We start from the raw sequence: 22,064 nt of genomic DNA, 5'->3' as shown, positions 1-22,064 counted from the left end.
CCAGGTTACTGATGATGTCCCTTAAATTTCCCGGGTTTCATGTTCGCCCGGCTCGGGAGGGAAGCGGTGGCTCGGGGTCCTCCGCCGCGCATGACAGCGCTGCGTCTCCGTCTCTCCCTTTTCCCCCTCAGGGGCGCGTCGTGAGGAGACGGGTGGGCAGGCAGCCCCTCTTGCGAGACTTCCACCGCGCTGCCAGGGGAAGCCGGAGGCGGCAGCGGCAGTGGAGGAGGAGGCCTGAGGGAGGAGGAAGAGGAGGGGATGGGGAAGGACGCAGAAGGGCGGTGCTTCAGCAGCCGCGCCACCGCCGCAAGTGCCTCATGCTGGGCTCACGGGCGGCGTGGGCAACAGTCTCCCTCCCTCGCTCTCTCTCGGGTGGGGAAGGGCCGATGGAACTCCTCGCACCAGGATGACGGCAGCCCCGACGTGCTGCTTAGCATCCCCTCCGACCAGTGCAGCATCTTAATGTAGTGATTTCCCCCTCTGCATCCCTTTCATAACTCTATTTTTATAAATCATTTGTCCATCCATACTTCAAATTTTTACTACAAGTTTTCTGTCAATCCTACCAATGTATTTTTCGCTCTATAGGACACACTTTTTCCCCTTCAAAAATGAAGGGGAAATGTGTGTGCGCACTATGGAGCGAAGACGCCGTAGCCCCGCGACCCTCTCCCGGCTGAAGAGGTGACGCGCGGCTATGGCAGGAACCTCTACAGCCCCGCGTCACCTCTCCAGCTGGGAGAGCGCACGCGCGGGGCTAAAGCAGCCCCCTGCGACCCTGCTGGAGAGGTGACGCGCGGCTATGGCAGGAGCCTCTCCGCTGCGCCTTTCCGCTGCTCCCTGACCTGCTCTTTGGGGCTGGTGGTGGGCTTCCCCCCGCCAGCCCCAAAGAGCAGGTCGAAAGGAACCTGAAGCCTGGAGAGTGAGAGGGGTCAGTGCACACCGACCCCTCTCACTCTCCAGGCTTCCAAGGTAGCCGCCTGAAGGCGACTTGTTTTAGAGGGGGGAAACAAGAGGGGGAAAGTTATCCCCCTCTCTGTGCAGCGCCTCCTGCTGCTTCACTGAAGGGGCGCTGGGCAGAGAGGGGGAGATTTTTTTCTCTTGTTCTCCCCCCTCTAAAACAAAGTGCGTCCTATTGTCCGGTGCGTCCTATGGTGCGAAAAATACGGTAACTCTTTACAATAGCTTTTCCACTAACTTATAAACTTTCCCCATTCTTTATTAAAGAGGTCCTCTTCCTGGTTTCTAATTCTGCCTGGAAGCTTTGCCATCTCGACGTCGTTCATCAGTTTTGTCTGCCCCTCTTCTTTGGTGGGAGTTGTAGACCCTTAGGATCATCTAGTCCAACCCCCTGCAAAACACAGTCAGGGGCAGCCAAAGCAGCATGGCTCCGTCAGTGGCGGATTTCTGTATGAGCTAAGCAAAATCCCTTATTGTGGCTGCTGATCCCTTATTTTCGAGGCTGCTGGTCCCTTATTTTCAAATCTGTAAGTTGACAGCTATGCCACACACCATTCCCACACCTCATGCACACGTTTGCAAGCTTTTGCTCATCCTGAATGTGCACCTGCCCTCTTGATAATGCCCTTTGCTTGCCTGGAAAACTGCCTGTAGAAACTAGCCTCTGGTAATTGAGAAAATTAGCACTCATTACTCTGCCCAGTTTTGCCCATCTGCAAACATGTGGCCCCCAGAAGGTTGCTCAGACCTGAATGCGGCCCTCAGGCCCCACTTTCAAACTCTTCTTCCTGTTCGTACAATTCTCCCAGTGTTCAACTGCAGTTAACCCTTCCTCTAACTTCAGCCCATTATATGTCATTTTCTGCAGCAGCGGAAAACGAGATTCGGTCCTCATCTTTGTGACATCCTGTCTGGTAACCTGAAGCATCCTATTGCCAATTTATCCATGGACTCTGCGTCTTCTCTGGGATGAATGTTCCTTCAGCCTTTCCTCAGACTCCCTGGTCCCCTCACAGAGCTACCATTTCCAGAGTTCCCTGGGAAAAGGGACTAGTTGTTAAACCACTCTGAAAATTGCAGTTCTGTGAGGGGAATTGGGGTGGGGGTTTCCCTAACAACTCTCAGCACCCTTAATAAACTACAATTCCCAGGGTTATTTGGCTGCTGAAAGCCATGGCTTTCAAAGATAGTGGCGCCCGCCCTGTGGAACATCCTCCCATCAGATATCAAAGAAATAAACAACTATCTGACATTTAGAAGACATCTGAAGGCAGCGCTGTTTTGGGTAGTTTTTTATGACTGATGTTTTAATGTATTTTTAATCTTCTGTTGGAAGAGTGGCTGGGGAAACCCAGCCAGATGGGCAGGATATAAAAAAGTATTATTATTATTTAGTATAATAGCGCTTTATATGTACGGCACAGCTGCGGTCAATTTGGAGGGCCAGCGCCATCTTTGTCATCTCCTCAGCGGCCACAAAATTATTATAATTGTTACCCACCCTTCCCCAGCAAGTCCCAGGGCAGGTTGCGACAATTAAAAATTATGAAATTAAAAACAGTTCAGCCAAATTAAGGTCACAGGAATAGGGTGGGTCCTGAAAAACATGCGTCTCAAATGTGCCAACGGCCTTGGTCAAGATGGCTTCCGGCAGCGACCAAGAAGACAGTGAAGGAAGGGGTTGTCAATTAAGACCCCGAAAGCCTTTCTTATTTTCCCGCCTTTTAAAAGATAAACCTTAGCAGGGTTACCGGCCGTTCCCTCTCCTCACAGTGACAGCCCAGGCAGGCTGAAGGAAAGTGGCCAGTTCCCCTCTTTCTCTTTTATCAGGCCATAATGTGGCAAGAAGCCTATTTTGGCTTTAAGCGGTATATAAATTAATAAGCCATCAAACTGTCAAAGCCAAAGGGGCTGCGCTGAGGCGCTGGCGTCTGACACACAGAAGGGACAATGGCTCCCTGTCTCTTGACCTGAGCAAGCAGCTCCTGAGACTAGGGGCCATTCCTCTCAGGAATAGATTTCTTCTTCTTCTTCTTTTGTAAAGATTATTTTATTTCATTTTACGACGTACATAAATTGGAGAGGATATTTCTAATAACAGATGTGAACCAAAGCAAAACCATAGAACAGGGGCGTAGAAGAATTGCAGTCACGTATGGATTAAGTAACAAAGTCCAGGTCGTGAAAGGAAAGGAAAATAACGGTCTTCGCATAAAGAAAGAAAGAAATATGGTTTTGCACTATTTGGCTGCCAAGTCTAGTTCCAGATTTGCCAGGCTTGTGTGACAATGGTTCTCTTGAAAATGATGGTTCTGCAGTATTAGTGATAAAGGAACATCAAATCTGGATAATTAGACACCACACAATATCTTATTTATTATATTTATATATTTATAAATATATATTTATATATATTTATATCCTGCCTTTCCTCCAAGGAACTCAAAATGGCAGACATTTTGTCTCTCTCTCTCCCCTCTTTATCCTCCACAACAACACTGTCAGCTAGTTATCTTTATGGCCAGGTGGGGATTTGAACCCAGATCTCCCAGGCGCTAGTCAAAAATGAAGGAAGGCTGCCCTGTCAGCATATCAAAAAGCAGTTTCAGAGGGACTGTCATGTCCGCTCCTCCTCAGACATGGCAATATAAACCCACAGGCTCTCAGGCCCAGCAGAAGTTCCTGAGGAGAAAAATTCAGCCACATTTCTGTATCCACTTACTGAGTGTTTTCTGTTATGGGTGACCTCAAAGTGACTTACATTTATAACAAACAATTCCTATACAGTACTGCGTAAAAATAATAAAATGGGATTATTGCCTCTCAAAGAAGCTCATGTCAGTATAAAGAGCCTCACCAGAAGGCTTTAAAATTCAAAAGGCTCTAATGGAGGAGAGGGAAAAGGAAGAGCAAATTATGGCCTGTTTGTGTGTGTGTGTGTGTGTGTGTGTGTATATATATATATATATATATATATACACACACACACACATCATATTTTTCCGTGTATACGATGCTCCCATGTATAAGACGCCCCCTATTTTTGGGGACTCCAAATTAAGAAAACACCCCCTCAGCACTACCCATGTATAAGACGAGCCCAATTTTAAACCTAATTTTTTGGTTAAAAAACCCTAGTCTTATACTTAAAAAATACGATATACACACACAAACAAAGAAAAAAACAAAGTACAAGGCTCGCTAATTTGTCGTTTTAACTGCCGCTGTTTCATCTATGCCTTGTTAGATGGCTACTGTTTTATGCTTCAACATGTTTTTACACTTTCCGTTCTGAACTACTTTGGGCCTGACAGGCAATATAAAAATACCAAAATCCGTTTTAAAAAAGAAAAGGAGACCCGAGTTCAAATCTCCATTCCAGCTACGAAATCCACTGGTTGAGCTTGACCTCCCATTTTATTACTCCATTGCAGGGGCTGTTATGAGGGGATAGGGGGATCCCTGAAGCAGCAGAGAGCCAGCGGGTTCTCCAAGAAGGGTGACCGGGCATGAGAATAGCAAACGAGGAGGCAAAAATATCAGGAAATCTTAATTTAACATATACAGTAATTGCGTTGTTCTTGTTTGCAGTCTTTAAAGTGGGCACTGGGGAATATGCTTTCCTAGGGACACAGCTGTCATCCCAGAACAAGCATATTCTCTTGGGGAAATATATCCCTGCGGCAGAAAGTGGATCAGGATCCACTGCGAGATCTCATGGCCACCCGTGGGTCGATCTGCAAGGGTCGCTGGCTGACCCCCAAATGGCTCAACAAAAGCTTTTTTAAAACGGGTGCTTTAAATTGTTCCGCCCCACGCGGAACCTGAGTGGCGGCGAGAGGCAGGATATAAATTTTATTATCAATGGAATAAATAAGGCAAGAAGGAAGAGACACCCACGCTTGCCCCAATTAGGTGGCTTTAAATAAAGCAGAGAAGCGGTTAAACTGGGATTGCAAGATCCATTCTCCCATTTTGCACCCCAGAAGTCGGAAGGGCACCCCAAGGGTCATCCAGTCCAACCCCCTGCAATGCATGAATCCTGGCTAAAAGAATCCCTGACAGGCGGCTTTAGCTGCTGGATCTTGAGGATCAGGTGGAAACAAAAAGAGATCTGTCAAGTCCGAAAATCCGCCCTCTCCCGCCTTAACGCCTTCAGGGGCTTTGTTTTCAAAACTTATGTCTGAATATAAACAGGGAAGGTTTATAAGGGAAGCATAAACTGTAGCTGATTCGCCAGCATCTCCAGGTGGGCTGGGGATGTCCCCAAATTTGAAACCCCGAAACCAGCCCTTCATCAGAAGTGAACTTTTACTTTATTTTTTAAGGGCCAAAAGTCAGTGGGACACTGGTCCTGGGTCCAATCACTTCTCCGCATAGGGCTAGGAGAAAACAACTTCCTTAAATTCTGGAAATCTGCTGCCAGTCAGTGTAGACCATATGGAGCTAGACGGGCCAATGGTCTGACACAATACACAGCCGAGGACCCTCGTACCTACAGGACTGCCTCTCCCGGTATGCCCCACGGAGGACCTTAAGGTCCATAAATAGCAACACCCTAGAGGTCCTGGGCCCTAAGGAAGTCAGATTAGCCTCAACCAGAGCCAGGGCCTTTTCAGTGATGGCTCCGGCCCAGTGGAACGCTCTGTCTCCTGAGACCAGGGCACTGCGGGATCTGATTTCTTTCCGCAGGGCCTGTAAGACAAGAGTTGTTCCGCCTGGCCTTTGGCTTGGAATCAGTTTGATTCCCTCCCCCTCTTTCTTTTTCCTTTCTCCTCCTGTGAAGAGGCTGCATCCTAATGCTTTAATGTTGTATTTTAATCTTTTTAAATTGTATTTTAATCAACTTGCTTTTATTATTGATTGTTAGCCGCCTTGAGCCCGGTCTTGGCTGGGGAGGGTGGGGTATAAATAATAATAATAATAATAATAATAATAATAATAATAATAATAATAATAATAATTATACAAAAGGAAAACAGGGGCGGGGAGGGTAGAGGAAAAGTGGACGCAACATGCACTGGGTGCAGCCTGCAAAACCTTCCATCCCATGCAAACTTGATGAAGAGGGAAAAAGAGGGAAGGAGGGAGAAGCCCTGCTTTGCATTCGGGGAGAGGGATTTACTCCCGAGTAATCTGGCGCAGGACCTAGATGCAAAACCGGACCCCCCAAAAAATCTTGCAATCCCTAACCCGGCATGCAAACATCCGCGCAGGCGCCTTAACACCTTTTCTTGGACACACCTCCTCCTTTCCCGTGGTGCACACCAATGTTGTGCATGTGTGTGCAAAAAGACCATTGGTTCCTTGGCCTTGGAAAGCCAGCCGCGCTCTCCCCCTCTCCATTGGCTTCCCTCTGCTGTCAATCCCACTAGCTCCTCCCATCTTTTTTTACTTAATTAATCGTGTCCCCCCCTCTTTTTTTGCAAGTTTGTCTGTTGAAACAAAGAGAGGCGTAAAACCCGCCTTCCCAAGGAGCCTATTGGTGAATTCCTTTGCAGCAGGTCTTTTCATTTGCCCTTTGCATACACACCAGGCTAGGTTTCCCAGGGAAACCAGGAAGCTGATGTGCAGGGGGTGTATATTTCCCCCCCTCCTTTCCCTTTCTCCTCCTCCCCCTTCCTTTTTGCCGATGAACCAGGAAGTAAAGTTTGCTCAGCTTAGGATTCCCCAGTTTTCCCATTAAGAAGCAAGCGAGTAATTTGAGCAATAGGTGGAAGAGGGGAGAACAGGGCATTATTACAGGTGAGTCTGGGAAAGGACTTTCTAGGCGCGATTAAAGCCTTGGCACCCTTGGGTGCATAAAGGAAACCCCCCCTTCGTTTTAATGTGTACATTTTAAGAGGTGGGCGAAGGCAGTGGGTTTCTGCCCCACATCTAGGAATTAAGAGGGGGAACCGTAATCCTGATTATGGTGGTGCACTTGATAAATCTTGATTATGCTGCTGTGTTTGCTTCGTTGTTTAGGCTACAAGCCGCTTTGAGTTTAATCTTAACACCCTATTTTAAAGAGGGTATAAAATGTGATCTTATAGCTGCGTCTCTTCTTAAAATGACCTGTTTGCAACGTGTTCGAGAGAGAGGGTCCAGTCGCTTCCTTGCTTCTTCGGTCCCACGCTTCCGTTCCTTTTAAATTATTATTTAGTTAAGTATTGGTTCTCGTAAAATTAATTAGTTAAGTATTGGTTCTCATAAATGCATACTGAAATATAACCAGACAGCTAAATATAATCTGTACCTGTTTAGCTGCAGTTTGAAACAGTAGAGGTTTGAGTCCTAGACTAGGGCCTAGGGGAAGTCCCTAGCACACAGCGGTGAAGCTCCCTGGGCAATCCTGGGCAAAGTCGCCACCTCTCAGTGTGGCTTACTTCACAGGCTTGTTGTCACAATAACACAAAGAGTGGGGAGAGCTGTGTAGGCCACCTTGAGCATCTTGAAGGGAAAGGCGATACCTCAATGCAGTAAAACTGAATAATTTTTTTAGCATTATTATTCCAGCAGGGTTTTTGATTGGATTTTGATTTTGTGATTAAGTGGTATGCAATTTTTTTTGCAATAAATGACGTGTTAAAAGTGTGAAGTTACACGTGCACCACTCAGTTTAATTTGTGGGTCAGAAAAGGCTACATTTCTTTAGCTGTGGGAGGCACAGGATGTGGTGTTACCTACCCACCTCGTGTCTAGTTTGTGCCAAGCCGAAGCAGTAGTTTTATGGTGAAATTTAAAGAAAAATCAGGCATGTGTGCAACCTTATGCTATCTATGTTTACTCAGCAGTAGACGTCAGTATATACTTCTCCCAGAAAGTTTGCAACACTAACCCAACTAACCTGAGAATAAGCCCCCTTCAATTCAGTAGATGTTCTGAATAGGCATGGTTGTTCATTTATTTTATTTATTAATTGCATTTATGTCCCACCTTATTCCTCCAATGAGCTCAAGGCTCCTCCCTCCACCTCCATGAATCCCCATAACAACCCTTTGAGGCAGGTTAGGCTGAGAAACAGTACCTGTCCCCCAAAGGTCACACGCAGCTTCATGGCCGAGTGGAGATTTGAACCCTGGTCTCTCCCAGGCCCTAGTCCAAGACTCCAACCACTACACCACATTGGGTCGGTTAGGAGGGCAGCTTTTTGCTGCTTTAGATTATTTTTATTTTATATTGCCTGTCTTGAAAGACTTAATAATTGCATATCCTTATGTTATCTTTGCTGCAGACAGTTAGGAATGCTGAAAAACGAGGGGTTTGCCTGAGGATGTTTTGCAAGACGGTGGTTTTGTATGAACGCTATTCCTGTGTCTGTTATTTGCTTTCAGTAGCTTTTGATATTGAATTTTAAATTTAGCTCATTTTAGCACAGACTGGCCACAACTCTCCAAGGTTGTGGACACTGTCAGCTGTACTTTTCCACTGGTTGAACCTGGGACCTTCTGCACACAAGTCAAATCTTCTGGCTTTGAGCTGCCGCCCTTCTCCTAACCATGCAGTGAGATCCCAGCCCTCCTTGTTCTGAATACCTAAATGCATAGGAATCTTTCTTATACCGAGTCAGACAATCAGTCCATCCAGCTCATTATTGTCTACACTGACTGGCAGTGTGGGGTTTCAGAGAGAGAGTGTTTTCTAGCCCTACCTGGATATGTTGGTTTTCTGTTGGCAGAGCAGTTCCTCTGACCCCAAACTATGGCCCTTCCCCTAGAAACCGGGAGCATCGCAAAGAACTATTTGCAGGAGATACATATATATCTTCCCCCCCTCTTCTCTCTCTGTTCCTAGGCACGACAGAGAGACCATGACGACGTTAATTCACCGGGGGCGGCGCGCAGATGTCGGGCGAAACGTTGACAAGCGGCTGGAGGGTGAGGAGGACTCCATACCAGACAAGAATTTGGGCGAGGAAGACTCCGGAGACTCCAAAGACATCCGCCTCACCCTCATGGAGGAGGTGCTGCTCCTCGGCTTGAAGGATAAAGAGGTACAAAAACCTTGTTGATGCATTGATTAACCGCCCATCAGCAGCAGCTCCCAAGGAGGGGTACAACAATTTAAAATTCAGAATTAAAAACAGAGCAGATTGCAGTTGCAGGAGCAGATCAGGCACATCTCAGGCGTCAAATGCCAGGGTAAAGAGCTGCATCTTCGGCATTTGTCGAAAGCTGCATTGTGAAGATGCCAGATGCACCCCGTTTTACCCTTGCAAGCACCCTGCAAGGAAGGCTAGGTCGCAGTCCAGGGTCGCCCAGTGAGCCTTCTGGCTGAGTCAGAATTTGAACCCTGATCTCCCAGGTCCTAGTCAAGCACACCTAACTGCTATTGACTGGCAGAAGGTAAGCTCAGTGACTCCGTAACTGCACAGTCAGCTGGGGATCTAGAGGAGAAGAAATCTGAGATTCCCTGGGGAAAGCAAGCCAGCATGTATGTCCTGAGAAGGTTTTTACTACTATTTATCTTATTTGTAAGTTTTCTTACCCACCCATTCACCGTAAGGTCCCAGCGTGGTTTACAGCAATATAGTATGCAATTATAAAGACAAATAAAACCATGCTATTCAAAACAGGACAGTAGAAATTAAGCAAGACAGCCTGCCTGTCAAAGGTCAGGGTGGAGAGTTGTGTCTTCAGTATGCACCGCTTTCTCTTCTGCATGAGATTATTTATGGGAGAAGGGTTGTAGTTTAGTGGTACAGCTTCTGCTTGCATGTGAAAGGTCCCTGCTTCCATCCCTGGCATCTTCAGGTAGGGCTGGGAGAGACCTCCTTTCCGAAACCTTGGAGAACTGCTGCCAGTCAGTGTAGACAATGCTGAGGTAGGCAAACCAATAGCCTGACCCTGGATAAGGCAGCTTCCTTTTTAAAATTAGCCCTTTCTTCAGAACCATGAGGACCAGAACCTTATTGTTCAGGGCAGTGGTAGAGGATCTGCTGTGAAGGCAAAGCATCTGCTTCGCTCACAGGATCCAGGACCTGCGGCCTGATTTGGTATAAGGCAGTTTCTTATTTATTACATTTATATCCGACTTTTCTTTCAGTTAGCTCCCTCCTGTTTTTACCCACACTGCACCCTAGGAGGTAGGTTAGGATGAGAGATGCTGATGGGCCCTGTGCTGAGTGTAGTGTTAGAATCTGCGTCTTCCCAGTTCTGGTCTGATACTCTGACCACTACACTGCACTGCCGTAGTGGTTAAGATAAGCCAGAGACATACATGTGGGCAGTTCTTGTATGAAATTTGAGGAGCCAGAGCGAAGACAGTGGTGATGTGTGGCAAGAGTCAGATTGCCAGCATTTACCAGTGGCGGGATTCAGTTTATTTGAGCCTCTTATTGTGAACTGAAAAGGCTGGGCATAATAAGTGTCTGTATCCACGTTGGCAAACATTTGCCAGATTCTCTCCCCTTGTTCTGGCCCAGAATGTTGGATATCCTTATATCCCCTGCTCCATTATATCCCACCAGAAAAAGAGAGTTTCTTGATAGTCTTTAATGGCTCCCCATTTATTATGGCATAAGATTTTGTGAGGTGCATGAAGTTAGCAAAATATATGTGCAGTGTGTGTGAAAAGGCCATAAAATGTGATCCGTTCAATCTGAAAAGTTTACGTATCTACAGGGTAAGCATAGTGGCCATTGATTCCAGTAGATATTGGTGATAGAAGAGAATCTCTTCATATTTATGTATTTGTGGTTGTTGATTTTAAAATAAATATCCTGTGTTATCTTGCCAAAACGACAACCCTGGGCTGCTGTCAAAATACAAGTGAAATAAATAACATTGTAAAGCAGAAATTCAAAACAGTAACTAATAAAACTCCAGAAGGTTGCCAAACAGCACCAAGGAGACAACCAGCTACGTTCAATTAGTACCCGTTGCAAGTCAGAGAAGCTTGGTTTCAGCAGTGTCTGTAAACGGATAGAATCAAGTTTGTTGGACAGATTCTAGTTCTGACAACGTAGCTGTGATTCGTGCATTACAAGGGATTGGAATAGATGACCTTTGGGATCCCTTCCATTCTGTGATTTTCTGCAAAGGTTCTAAGTGACTTTGCCCGGACTCTTTTCTGTCTTTCTTTTAGCAGAAATTTATTAGAGGGCAGTGTCCATGATGGAGTAGGAGGAGTGCATTTTAAAACCAGTTCCGGACTGATCCAGCTGGTATCCAACTGGTATCTTTACCATTTATACATTGGTTTCAGTGCTCTTCCTTTTTTGCAGAAAGTCCTCTGTCCAAAGGTGTGTCAGACCTGCACCTGGGCAGTCCTTGGTTAGTAATTACTGAGGTAAACCGGTTCGGAATTGCTCATTTGCACAGCTTTTCTATAGACACATGTCAAAGCTTTTGCCACTGATCAGGTCTAGTGACATACACCTCCCACCTCAAAAGAGGGTGGAAGTTGGGAGTCATATCACAGGATCACTGCTGCCCAGGACTACTCTTCAGAACTGCTAGACCATTGCAGCTCTTGCCATGCAGTTGCCAACCTTCTGTTATATCGTACTGAGGCATTTGTAGTGAGTGAGAGAGAACCTTTGTCTTGACTGAGTCCACAATAAATAGAAGCCGGTTTGGCGAGAAACCAGTAAATGTTAGGTTTTTAGAGCCTGCCAGAAACTAAGATGAGCCCTGCAGCTGGATGAGGCCAGAGGGGGCCCATCTAGTCCAGCGTCCTGATCTCACAGCGGCCAGTACCACAAGGAACCTAGGAATCTAGATAGACTGTCCTTGGACCTGGAGGTTCCACAAGCACACTGAAAGAGACCTGCTGGTTCTGGTCAATGCCCCATCTAGTCCAGCATCCTGTTCTACAGAGAAGCCAGCAAGCAGGACCTGAGTGCAACAGCAACTCTTTCCACTTCTGTTTACCTGTGGAACACCCTCCCATCAGATGTCAAAAAAATGAACAACTATATGACATTCAGAAGACATCTGAAGGCAGCCCTGTTTAGGGAAGTTTTTAATGACTGATGTTTTAATGTATTTTTAATCTTTTCTTGGAAGCCGCCCAGAGTGGCTGGGGAAACCCAGCCAGATGGGCGGGATAGAAATAATAAATTATTATTATTTCCCAGCAACTGGTATTCAGAAGCCTGCTGCCTCCAACCCTGGCTCAGATCAAAGCCATTGTGGCCAGTAGCCTGCTGATAGCCTTCTCCTCCAGGAATCTCTTTAACCCTCTTTTAAAGCCATCCAAGTTGGTGGCTGTCACTGCTGCTTGTGACACCATGTAGACCTTGCTGGTTCGTGCCTTGGCTGCACGTGATTTGACTTCCCCTCCCTTGTCCTGCTTAAAAGGATGGTCACATTGTTCTGATTTTTTAAAAAAGATGCACCCCTGTCTTTGGAGTCCCTGTCTTGGCATGCAGACATCGGGTACAATATAAGAAGGGGGAGGGAATAAGCTCTGTCAGGGAGAGCTGCATTTGCTTGCTAGTCTGTCACTAGCCTAGATTACAATAGTACCCTGATGCATACTGTAAGTGACTCCTTGTCCTTTAGGCAACCCTTTTAAATGAAGTTGTGGCGTCAAGACTCCAGCTGCACCTGTCTTGCGACTCTTTCCCCCCAGGGCATGAATTGTAGGAACTGATTTGCATGCTCATGCTGCATTTATATCGTAGGTGGTTGACTTCTGCTGTGGGGAAGGCCCATAGTTTAGTGGTAGAGGATCTGCCTTCAAGCAGAAGGTCCCAGGTGGCATTTCCAGGTAGGGCTGGGAGGGACTCCTGCAAGAAATCCTGGAGGGCTGTTTTACTCTACGTAGAAATATTTAGCTGGATGGACCAACAGTCTGACTCAGAATAAGGCAGCTTCCTCTGTTCCTAGGAGCTGGCCCAGGTTGTCTTACAACAGCATATTTAACAGCATCAAACCCCCACTTTTTTTTTTTTTTTGCAATAGTGCAGGGACAGTAGCCCAGGGCACCCATCACACTTAAGCATAGTTAGCATTAGCCACAGTTGGATGTCTTTTAATCTTGGTTAATCCAGACATGGAGCCAGGGGAGCTGACACAACTGTGGCTTGTTTAGTACAAATTAATTCCTAACCTGGTTTGCAAGTTTGCTCCAGGCCCATTTCACCAGCTGGTTTGTGGCCAGTCCTTAATTCTCAGTGTAGGTATATTGACACAACATTTCACCGTGGTTAGTGAAACAAACCATGGTTTTAAGTGTTAATGGTCTGATTTCTCACAAAGCACTGAGCCTAAACTGTGGCTTAGCAAGGGTGCATAGGGAGAAATTTGTGGCAGGTAGGCTTCCTACCCACCCCTGTTACTGCCACGCCACCAGGAAGCAAAGCAGCTGAAATCATGTTCCCGGCTAAATCCCAAATGCTTGAGGGAGTGCAATTGTCTTTATTGTCCTCTCAAACAGGTTCAAGGAGGAACACAGATAGTTTTGTGGCTGCAGTCAAAAGGGCTTTGGGTGATCTCCAAAGCTGCCTCCTTAGATTTGACAGGCACCCTCCTTGCTGAACTTCAGGCACGAACAAAAGCTTCCTTATTTCAGCAGGCATCTTGAGGTTTAGTAGCGTTTAGGATGAATTTTAATTGTTCTTATTCTATTTTTTATTATGTACACTGCTTAGAGATTCTTAATGTTAAGTTGTATATAAATATCTGAAATACAGTGGTACCTTGGGTTACATATGCTTCAGGTTACAGACTCCACTAACCCAGAAATAGTGCTTCAGGTTAAGAACTTTGCTTCAGGATGAGAACAGAAATCGTGCTCTGGCTGTGCGGCGGCAGCAGGAGGCCCCATTAGCTAAAGTGGTGCTTCAGGTTAAGAACAATTTCAGGTTAAGAACAGACCTCCGGAACCAATTAAGTATTTAACCCGAGGTACCACTGTAAATACATAAACTAAGTTGTACGCTAGGTGGACCCTGAGTGTGGCTGACATCATAGTAGAAGTTTTATCTTCCTTCTAGGGTCACAGAGCAGTGTTTACCCCCTTTCCTATACTTTCAGCAACCCTTTGAGGTAGTCTGGGCACCAAGATAGAGGATTAAGGCAAGATGTGCTTATTCACTGCACCTGCACGAGCTGTGGGACAACTGAAATGTGTTGTGCCAGGGTCCGCCAATGCTGTTGCTGAGCCACACACCCCTTCGGCTGCATCAGCCAGGGATGATGGGAGTTGTAGTCCAGCATCACCTAGAGTGCCCCTTGTTGGCTACCCCCATGTTAAGCAATCATTGTTCCATTTTGACTGGGCTGCAGACACGCATTCATTTAAAGTGCATGACTTCCCCCAAAGAAACCTGGAAACTGTGGTTTGTTAATGATGACGGGAATTGTAGCTCAGTCAGGGGTAAACTACCGTACCCCCAATTCTTTTTGGGGGGGGCAGAGCCATATGGGGGCTACACAGCCTAAATGTGATTCACTTTGGAGCTGCAGCTGGAGAGAGAATTGAGGCTCAGGCACCCCCAGAAGAGCTGGAGTGATTTGGAAGTGGCACTTCTGCATTTGATTTAAAGCCCTGGTCTGGCCGGAACTCTTGATCCGTGTTTGTTTTTCTCATTCAGTGGTTTGACTCAGACTGGTTCTTCAACTTCATTTCCTTTGCTGGGGCGAGGCATCATTCCGGGAGTTTAACTTACTGACTTTACATCTAAGAGTTGAAGCACCAGTACCAGTGTGGCTGGGGGCCTTTAAAAAAAACCCAACAGACTTTGGAATTATCCTTTGTCCACTCTGCTTGCTGTCAGTCTGTGGTCCTTAGCATGCATACTTGTAGGTACACTCCAATAAAATTAACAGGTTTTATGGCTGAAGTAAAATAGAATTGGGTAGAGTGCAATTTCATTTCTGTGCTTTTCAGGCCTATTCTGAACCGGTCTGGTGCAAGAATGCAGATTGTAAAGTTGTAATTTGAACTATCATTCTTGAAATTTAGAATGCCAGTGTCAGAATTAATATCTCAAATTCCAAAGCCTTTTTTTTAAGGTTTTTGATTTCCACAATAAATCTTTAATTGAGGCATACCTTTCAGGTCTTTAGTAACATGATATTGAGTTTTTTGTGGTGTTGCACAACCACAGAGTAGAACCGTTCAAATTAATGGACATGACTAGCTTGCTTCATTGATTTCACTGGGTCTTTTCTGAATAGTTGGATGCAGCCCATCATTATTCCTTATAGCCCACCCTTATAAAGAGTCCAGGACAGCCAGTAGCATCTAAAAATCTAAAATACATTGGTGAGACAATTATATCCATAGTCCCACTTTTACTATGCCCCCAAACAGCTACAAAAATAAATAGCTCTTGAGGGGACAGCTGAATTTGTACAAAGACATGTATGGGTGGCATTTGCCTAGTTTTGTTACTAGAAATCTGAATTTTAGCTTTACAATTGAGGCACCAAGTTCCATTAAAAAAACCGCATCCATCGTGACTCCTTGGCAACGAGGACTAGAAACTTGCTCTGACCCCAGAATGGAAGCTGAGCCTGTCACAGTCAATAATTCTGCACTGACATTGAACATACACAGCCTCCCTCTTTGAGAAGACACTCCAAGAGGTTACTTTGTGATACCTTGAACTGTTGAAATCCAGCCGAAAGCACAGCCACTGATGTCACAGAATTTGTTTGCATAAGAAATAAAACTCCTGAACTTCAGGCTGCTGTCTGTATCCTTGTGAAACGTCAAGAAAGGTCATGGGTGGAAAAGAGACTTTCTTTGGTCTTTGCAATTACACTCTTATCCATCATGTTCTGCTATGAGGAAGTGGAGGGTTGTTTTTTTAAAGGTAAATAAAGGCCTGATTCTAGCTGTTAAATGGTTGTGAAGGCAGGGTGTCTTGCGTAAGCTTAACCATATTGGAGTGATAGGCTTTTAAAATGCCACACTTTTTTTTTTTGCTTTTTGCCTAGGCTGAAACAAGCGGTGTAGCTGTTGAAATAATGGGCTGGGTGTTTGCACAGGAAGCGCTGCTTTCCATCTGGCAGGCTGCAGCTCCTTTTGGCTCAGCACTTCCTCTCCTTTTTCTATAAAGGAAGACTTGAGTTGTTCTTCAACTTGGAACAGCTTCATCAAAAGTTAATCCCTAACTGGTAGAAGTTTGGATTGGAGCTGTGTGTGTGTGTGTGTGTGTGTGTGTGTGTGTGTAAGTCCTCCCTTCCCCCAGCCCACACCTGGATGATCAAAAGACTTTTTAGCTTAGAAAGAGGTGGCGTGATAGAAGTGTATAAAATTATACATGGAATTTCCCCCCCTCCCTCTCTTGTAACACTAAGAAGTCAAGGACATCCAATGAAGCTGTATGTTGGAGGATTCAGGGCAGATTAACGGAAGGACTTCTTCCTTTCACAGTGCATAGTTAAACCATGGAACTCACTTATACAGGAAGCTGTGACAACCACCAACTTAGATGGCTTTAAAAAAGGATTAGAATTCAGCGTTTCTCAACATGTGTGTCCCCAGATATTGTTGAACTACAACTCCCATCATCCCTAGCTAGCAAGGCCAGAGCTCAGGGATGATGGGAGTTGTAGTCCAACAACATCTGGGAACCCACAGGTTGAGAACCGCTGGATTAGATAGATTCCTGGAGGAGAACAAGGCTATCATTGGCTACTGTCCACAGTGACTTTACTCTCCCTCCAGTGCTGGAGGCAGTGATGCTTCTGAAAACCAGTTGCTGGAAGCCGTAGGAGGGAAGACAGTGTTCTTGCACTCAGGTCCTGCTTGCTAGTTTCCCTTTGGAGTATCTGATTGGCCACTGTGAGAACAGGAGGCTGAACTAGATGAGCCCTTGGCCAGATCCAGCACACTCTTCTTATGCTCTTGGAATACTCTTTGAAAAAGACCTAAGTTAGCTATATCTGATGCTTTTTGGTGGGTCTACCCTGAGTTGTTTAACTTTGGATACAGCCCAAAACTTTTATCCCATCTGTTTCGTGAAAGAGAAAAAACAGCAGCATAAAACAAGCATCACCATTGCCACCCTTCCCCCCCCCAAAAAACCTCTACTCAAATTAGTTAATGACAGCCTTGACTAATAATCCTGTCTTTGGTCCCCTCTAAAATCTGTGACTTGCACCAAACCACAAGCTCTTTATGGCCTGACATTGCAGTTTTTTGCATCTATCTTCCTGGGTCTTTGCTGATGTCCATTCATGATCTCCTCCTCAGGGCTACACATCTTTCTGGAACGACTGCATCTCCTCCGGTCTCCGGGGCGGCATCCTCATTGAGCTGGCAATGAGGGGAAGGATACAGCTGGAGCCACAGACTATGAGGAAAAAACGACTGCTGGACCGGAAGGTGAGAGGGTTTTTCTGTTCCCTGGCCTCCCTAAGGCTGTTCGTTAGGGCCTGTTTCAATGCGCCTTTAGGAGCCTGGCAGAAGTCTTTGTCTCTCGCTTTCTTTCTGCCTTCTAGGTCCTCCTAAAGTCAGATGCCCCAACGGGAGACGTCCTCCTAGACGAGACGCTGCGGCACCTCAAAGCCACCGAACCTGCCGAGACAGTGCAGACGTGGATTGAGTTGCTGACAGGTGAGGGCGGAAGTGTTTCTGAGCACTGCAGGGCTGCTAAGCCTTTGGGTCTACAAATTCCTTCTCATTTTAAGAACTTACATGCCTCTTATAACAGAATCTCTAAGCAGTTGACATTGTATATATATCAGTAAAATCACAAACAAAATAAGTCAGTACATGATACCCGGGTAAATAGGAATCCAGTAAAACTTTAAGCAAAATATTAGGAACACTGAAATTATGCCTGTGGGCTACTACAGTGCTCTGAAGAAAAAAGCATAGTGACCTGTGTTCAAACCCTAAACTGTGGTTAATCCCCTAAGTATTACCTTTTGAAACAAGCCAGCTTCACAACCCTTCTTCCCCCTCGCTCCAGTAACGTGGAGGTGGGGAACCTTTTTTTGCAGGCTGAGAGCCACTTTCCCTGTAGGCTGCCTTCCAGGGTCCAGGTGCAAATAGTGAGATGCTAAAGTGGGTGGTACTGTAGGCTACATTCCAGTCTCTTCCTCCAGGTGAGCAAGAGACCCTGTCGCAGTTCAAGGACACATCCCAAGCAAAAGCACTCGAGGAGGATGTGAAGCAAGTGACGGGTTTGGTCTGGGGATAGTCCCAAGGGCTGGAATACAGAAGCCTCAGGGGCCACAGTCGGCTCCCAGACAAGTTCCACCACCCCCACCCCTGCTGCCAAAATTGGATGAGCATAAGGGGTTAGTGCAAAGTTCTGTAGCTCAAGTACAACCACCTCTCAACCAAGTTTGTATTATAGGTCATCTTTTGTAGATTATTGTAATAAGAACCTGAGCAAATCATAGGTTGAAAGACATTCCCATACCTATAATAATAATAGAAATTTATACCCCACACTCCCCGGCCAGAGCCGGGCTCAGGGTGGCTAACACCAATAAAATCACAGTAAAAACATAATGGGGGGGGGCACAAAAACAAAACAATTTAAAATACAGGTTAAAATGCAGCCTCATTTTAAAAGTAGCCGATAGATCAAGACCATGAGGGGAGGGAAACATAGGGGTCTGACTGAGTCCAAACCAAAGGCCATGAAAATCTCTAAAATTAAATAAATGAATTTGTTTGTTTTAAAAAACAACAATCTGTAGCTAGAGTGAGCTAAAACAGTGAGAACTAGAATCTTTGTTTATTTTTAAGGTAACATACGTAGCACAGTAACTGAGCATCTGCTTTGCACACAGAAAGGCCCAGCTCAATCTCTGGCTTCTCTTGGTGCAGCTGGGAGACACTCCCTCTCGAAACCTAGCCGGCCACTGCCAGCCAGAGTAGACCGCACCGAGCTAGATGGGCCCTCAAGGTCCTGACCTTGTTGCTGACCCTCTTCCTCGCCTCCCGCAGGTGAGACCTGGAACCCCTTCAAGCTGCAGTACCAGCTCCGCAACGTCCGGGAGCGCATCGCCAAGAACCTTGTGGAGAAGGGGATCCTGACAACCGAGAAGCAGAACTTCCTCCTCTTCGACATGACCACCCACCCGGTCACCAACACCACGGAGAAGCAGCGCTTGGTGAAGAAGCTGCAAGAGAGCGTCCTGGACCGGTGGGTCAATGACCCCCACCGCATGGACAGGCGGACCTTAGCCCTGCTGGTCCTGGCCCACGCCTCTGACGTGCTGGAGAACGTCTTCACCAGCCTAGTCGACGAGAAATACGACGTGGCCATGAACCGGTCCAAGGACCTCATGGACAGAGACCCTGAGGTGGAAGCGGCCAAGGCGGGGGGCTCAGAGATGATCTGGGCTGTGTTGGCAGCCTTCAACAAGTCCTAAAACCTTCCCGAGTCGGGCGAGGCTGTTCTGAGTGGGTTTGGCCCTCGTTTCCTCTTTAGGACTGAACCTTTTCCGTTCTGTGGAATCTTCCCATGCTCCTTAGCGGTGGGCATTGGTGACTTGCCGCGCCCGTAGCCGCCACCACAGATGCTGGGCATGGCAGGCGACATTCTGTTACAGGAACGCCTATATCTTCACCGCCATCTCCTCTTCCTCGGATTCGGGGACTTGTTAGGTTGCGAGAACGAGCAAAGAAGTTTGTGCGGCGTTTTCTCCTTCCCCCTGAAAACACGCCCCCGTTCCGTTGTCCCCCCCCCCCCAGTTTAAAATGAAGGTCTGTGTCTGCTAGAAGTGGAGTGAGCCCACCTCTTTTGTTTATTTCAAACTCTTTTCTCCGCCCCCCTCTGCTGTTTTAGGGAGGAACAAATTACAATGTGCATTTGGGATTTTTGTTTCGTTTTGTTCTGTTTTTTTCTCTGTGTGTTAAATCTTACAACCCCAACCTCTGTTTTGCCCTGTCTCGTTTTTTCGACCCAGTTTTCCCCTTGTGCTGTTTATTCCTTGTGTTCTGCTGGAAAAAAAACCATTACAGCACAAATCTCTATGCAATCTCTTGTGTGTTATTTTTTCCCCACGCTTTTGATTCTTAGGGTTCCACTTCCTTCCCGGTGGCAATTTGTTTATAAAGTAGGCAGAGAGTGCCCATAAACTGGTGACGTTCTGTGTGTTCTGGGCTAATGAAAAGCCAAGTGTTGGATCAAGACTTAGTTGCATTGATTGAAATCAATGAAATTTTAATTTAAAGTCATAAGAACATCAGAAGTTCTCTGCTGGATCAGGCCAATGGCTCGTCTGTTCCGGCATCCTGTTCTCACAGTGGCTGACCAGGTGCCCCAATGGGAAACCCAGTAGCAGGATCCAAGCGCAAGAGCACTTTTCCTCCTGCGGTCGCTAGCAGTTGGCATTCAGAAGCATTGCTGCCCCTTGGTTGCGTTAAAATCATTATTTTACTTTTCACAAACATTTCAGTGCTGCTCATCTTATTCTGGATCAAGCCCTGAATTTCTTCACCCACAGCCAACCGCTAAATTCTTGGGACCTGCACAGATTATGCAAACTGGGCAGATGTGCATGATTTATATAATTTTATTCTGCTTTTGATTGTTACATAATGGAGCCCCTTCCCTTAACCAGCCTTCCCCAAGCCAGGCCCCCTTCAGATATTTGGATCTCCCGCAATCCCTGACTCGGCTGTCTTTGCTGGGTGGGAGCTGTAGTTCAAAACTCCTAGAGAGGCACCATGCTGGCAAACCATGACCTATGCTCTAAAAATCTTCTTCCGCCATCTTCCTGGCTTCTGAGACTTTTAGGTGTTGCCCATACGCTATAGGTCATGTTTTCATGGTCATAAGATCTAGAAGCTTGGTTTTGTTTTTTAAATGAAACCAGACATTCCAGCCAACTGAACTCCATACAATGGTACCTCGGGTTAAATACTTAATTCGTTCCGGAGGTCCGTTCTTAACCTGAAACTGTTCTTAACCTGAAGCACCACTTTAGTTAATGGGGCCGCCGCGCCGCTTGAACAAGACTTCTGTTCTCATCCTGAAGCAAAGTTCTTAACCTGAAGCACTATTTCTGGGTTAGTGGAGTCTGTAACCTGAAGCGTGTGTAACCTGAGGTATCACTGTACTCTGATTTGGCAACACAGCATGATACGTGCAGCATTGCTGATACTGCATCTCAGGTTGCTAAGAGCTGTTAAGAATTGTATTGGACTAAACGGACTTTTGTTCTGATCCTGCTGTGCTTTTATGGGATCAGAGAATCATAGAGTTGGAAAGGGATCCCAAGGGTCCTTTAGTCCAACCCCCTGCAATGCAGGATCTTTGGGGAGAGCTCTGTACCCAGAAGTGTGGGTTTAGGAGCCTTGAACCACTTGTTGGAATTAAATGTGCGAAGCTGCTCCAGGCGGAGTGAAGCTGTTGGTCTGCCTTTCCCAGAGCCCTTTCTGAATTGCCACAAGTCTCTGGGGTCTTGGGCACACCCTTCCCAAGATCCTTTCATCTGCAGTGTGTGTCCTGCACCCAATGAGCTGTGACCTTTTCCCCAAAGCTGGGGAAAGTTTCCTCCACCACTGGAGGAAGCAATTTTGCTTGCGAATCCCAGTTACTGGAAACTGCAGAAGGAGAGTGTGCTCTTGTGCTGGGGTCCTGCTTACAGGTTCCCAACGGGCGTCTGGCTGGCCGCTGTGAGAACAGGATGCTGGCCTAGGTGCGCCACGGGCCTCACCCTGTAGGCTCTCCTTAGGATGAATCAAAAGTAGCTGCCTGAAGAGAGAATCCAATCCAACCATTGTTCTATCTTCCATGGCCTGGGATGTGGCTCTTGAACAGAGGAGCTATTTCCTGATCTAGCTAACAGAGTGCCAACAAAGGTCCGTTATAGTTCAAGCTCTGGTTTTCCCAGTAGTGATGTATGGAAATGAGAGCTGGACCATCAAGAAGGCTGATTGCCGAAGAATGGATGCTTTTGAATTCTGGTGCTGGAGGAGACTCTTGAGAGTCCCATGGACTGCAAGAAGATCAAACGTATCCATTCTGAAGGAAATCAGCCCTGAGTGCTCACTGGAAGGACAGATCCTGAAGCTGAGGCTCCAAGACTTTGGCCACCTCAGGAGAAGAGAAGACTCCCTGGAAAAGACCCTGATGTTGGGAAAGATGGAGGGCACAAGGGGACAATAGAGGACGAGATGGTGGGACAGTGTTCTCAATGCTACCAGCATGAGTTTGACCAAACTGCGGGAGGCAGTGGAGGACAGGAGTGCCA

At 46.5% G+C, this 22,064-nt stretch overlaps 1 protein-coding gene across 11 annotated transcripts; it reads left to right on the top strand.

The window, feature by feature from the left end:
- The first annotated feature begins 243 nt into the window (after positions 1-243).
- On the top strand, positions 244-19,844 carry GOLPH3L (golgi phosphoprotein 3 like). 11 transcript variants are annotated; one of them, XM_082203670.1, is made up of 6 exons: positions 5,956-6,705; positions 8,177-8,238; positions 8,737-8,935; positions 17,098-17,229; positions 17,346-17,460; positions 18,808-19,844. In XM_082203670.1, the coding sequence occupies exons 2-6, from the start codon at positions 8,216-8,218 to the stop codon at positions 19,233-19,235; spliced, it is 897 nt and encodes a 298-aa protein (XP_082059796.1). In that variant the 5' UTR covers positions 5,956-6,705; positions 8,177-8,215; the 3' UTR covers positions 19,236-19,844. The 11 variants fall into 11 exon arrangements, with proteins under 11 accessions (XP_082059789.1, XP_082059791.1, XP_082059797.1 ...); XM_082203663.1 differs by lacking the exons at positions 5,956-6,705; positions 8,177-8,238 and adding an exon at positions 244-464; XM_082203665.1 differs by lacking the exons at positions 5,956-6,705; positions 8,177-8,238 and adding an exon at positions 1,850-1,874.
- The last annotated feature ends 2,220 nt before the right edge of the window (positions 19,845-22,064 follow it).

Source organism: Podarcis vaucheri (assembly GCF_965113315.1).
Source record: "Podarcis vaucheri genome assembly, chromosome: 16".
NCBI classification, from domain to species: Eukaryota; Metazoa; Chordata; class Lepidosauria; order Squamata; family Lacertidae; genus Podarcis; species Podarcis vaucheri.
Note: the sequence above shows the minus strand (reverse complement) of the source record. Positions and strands in the feature narration are given on the sequence as shown.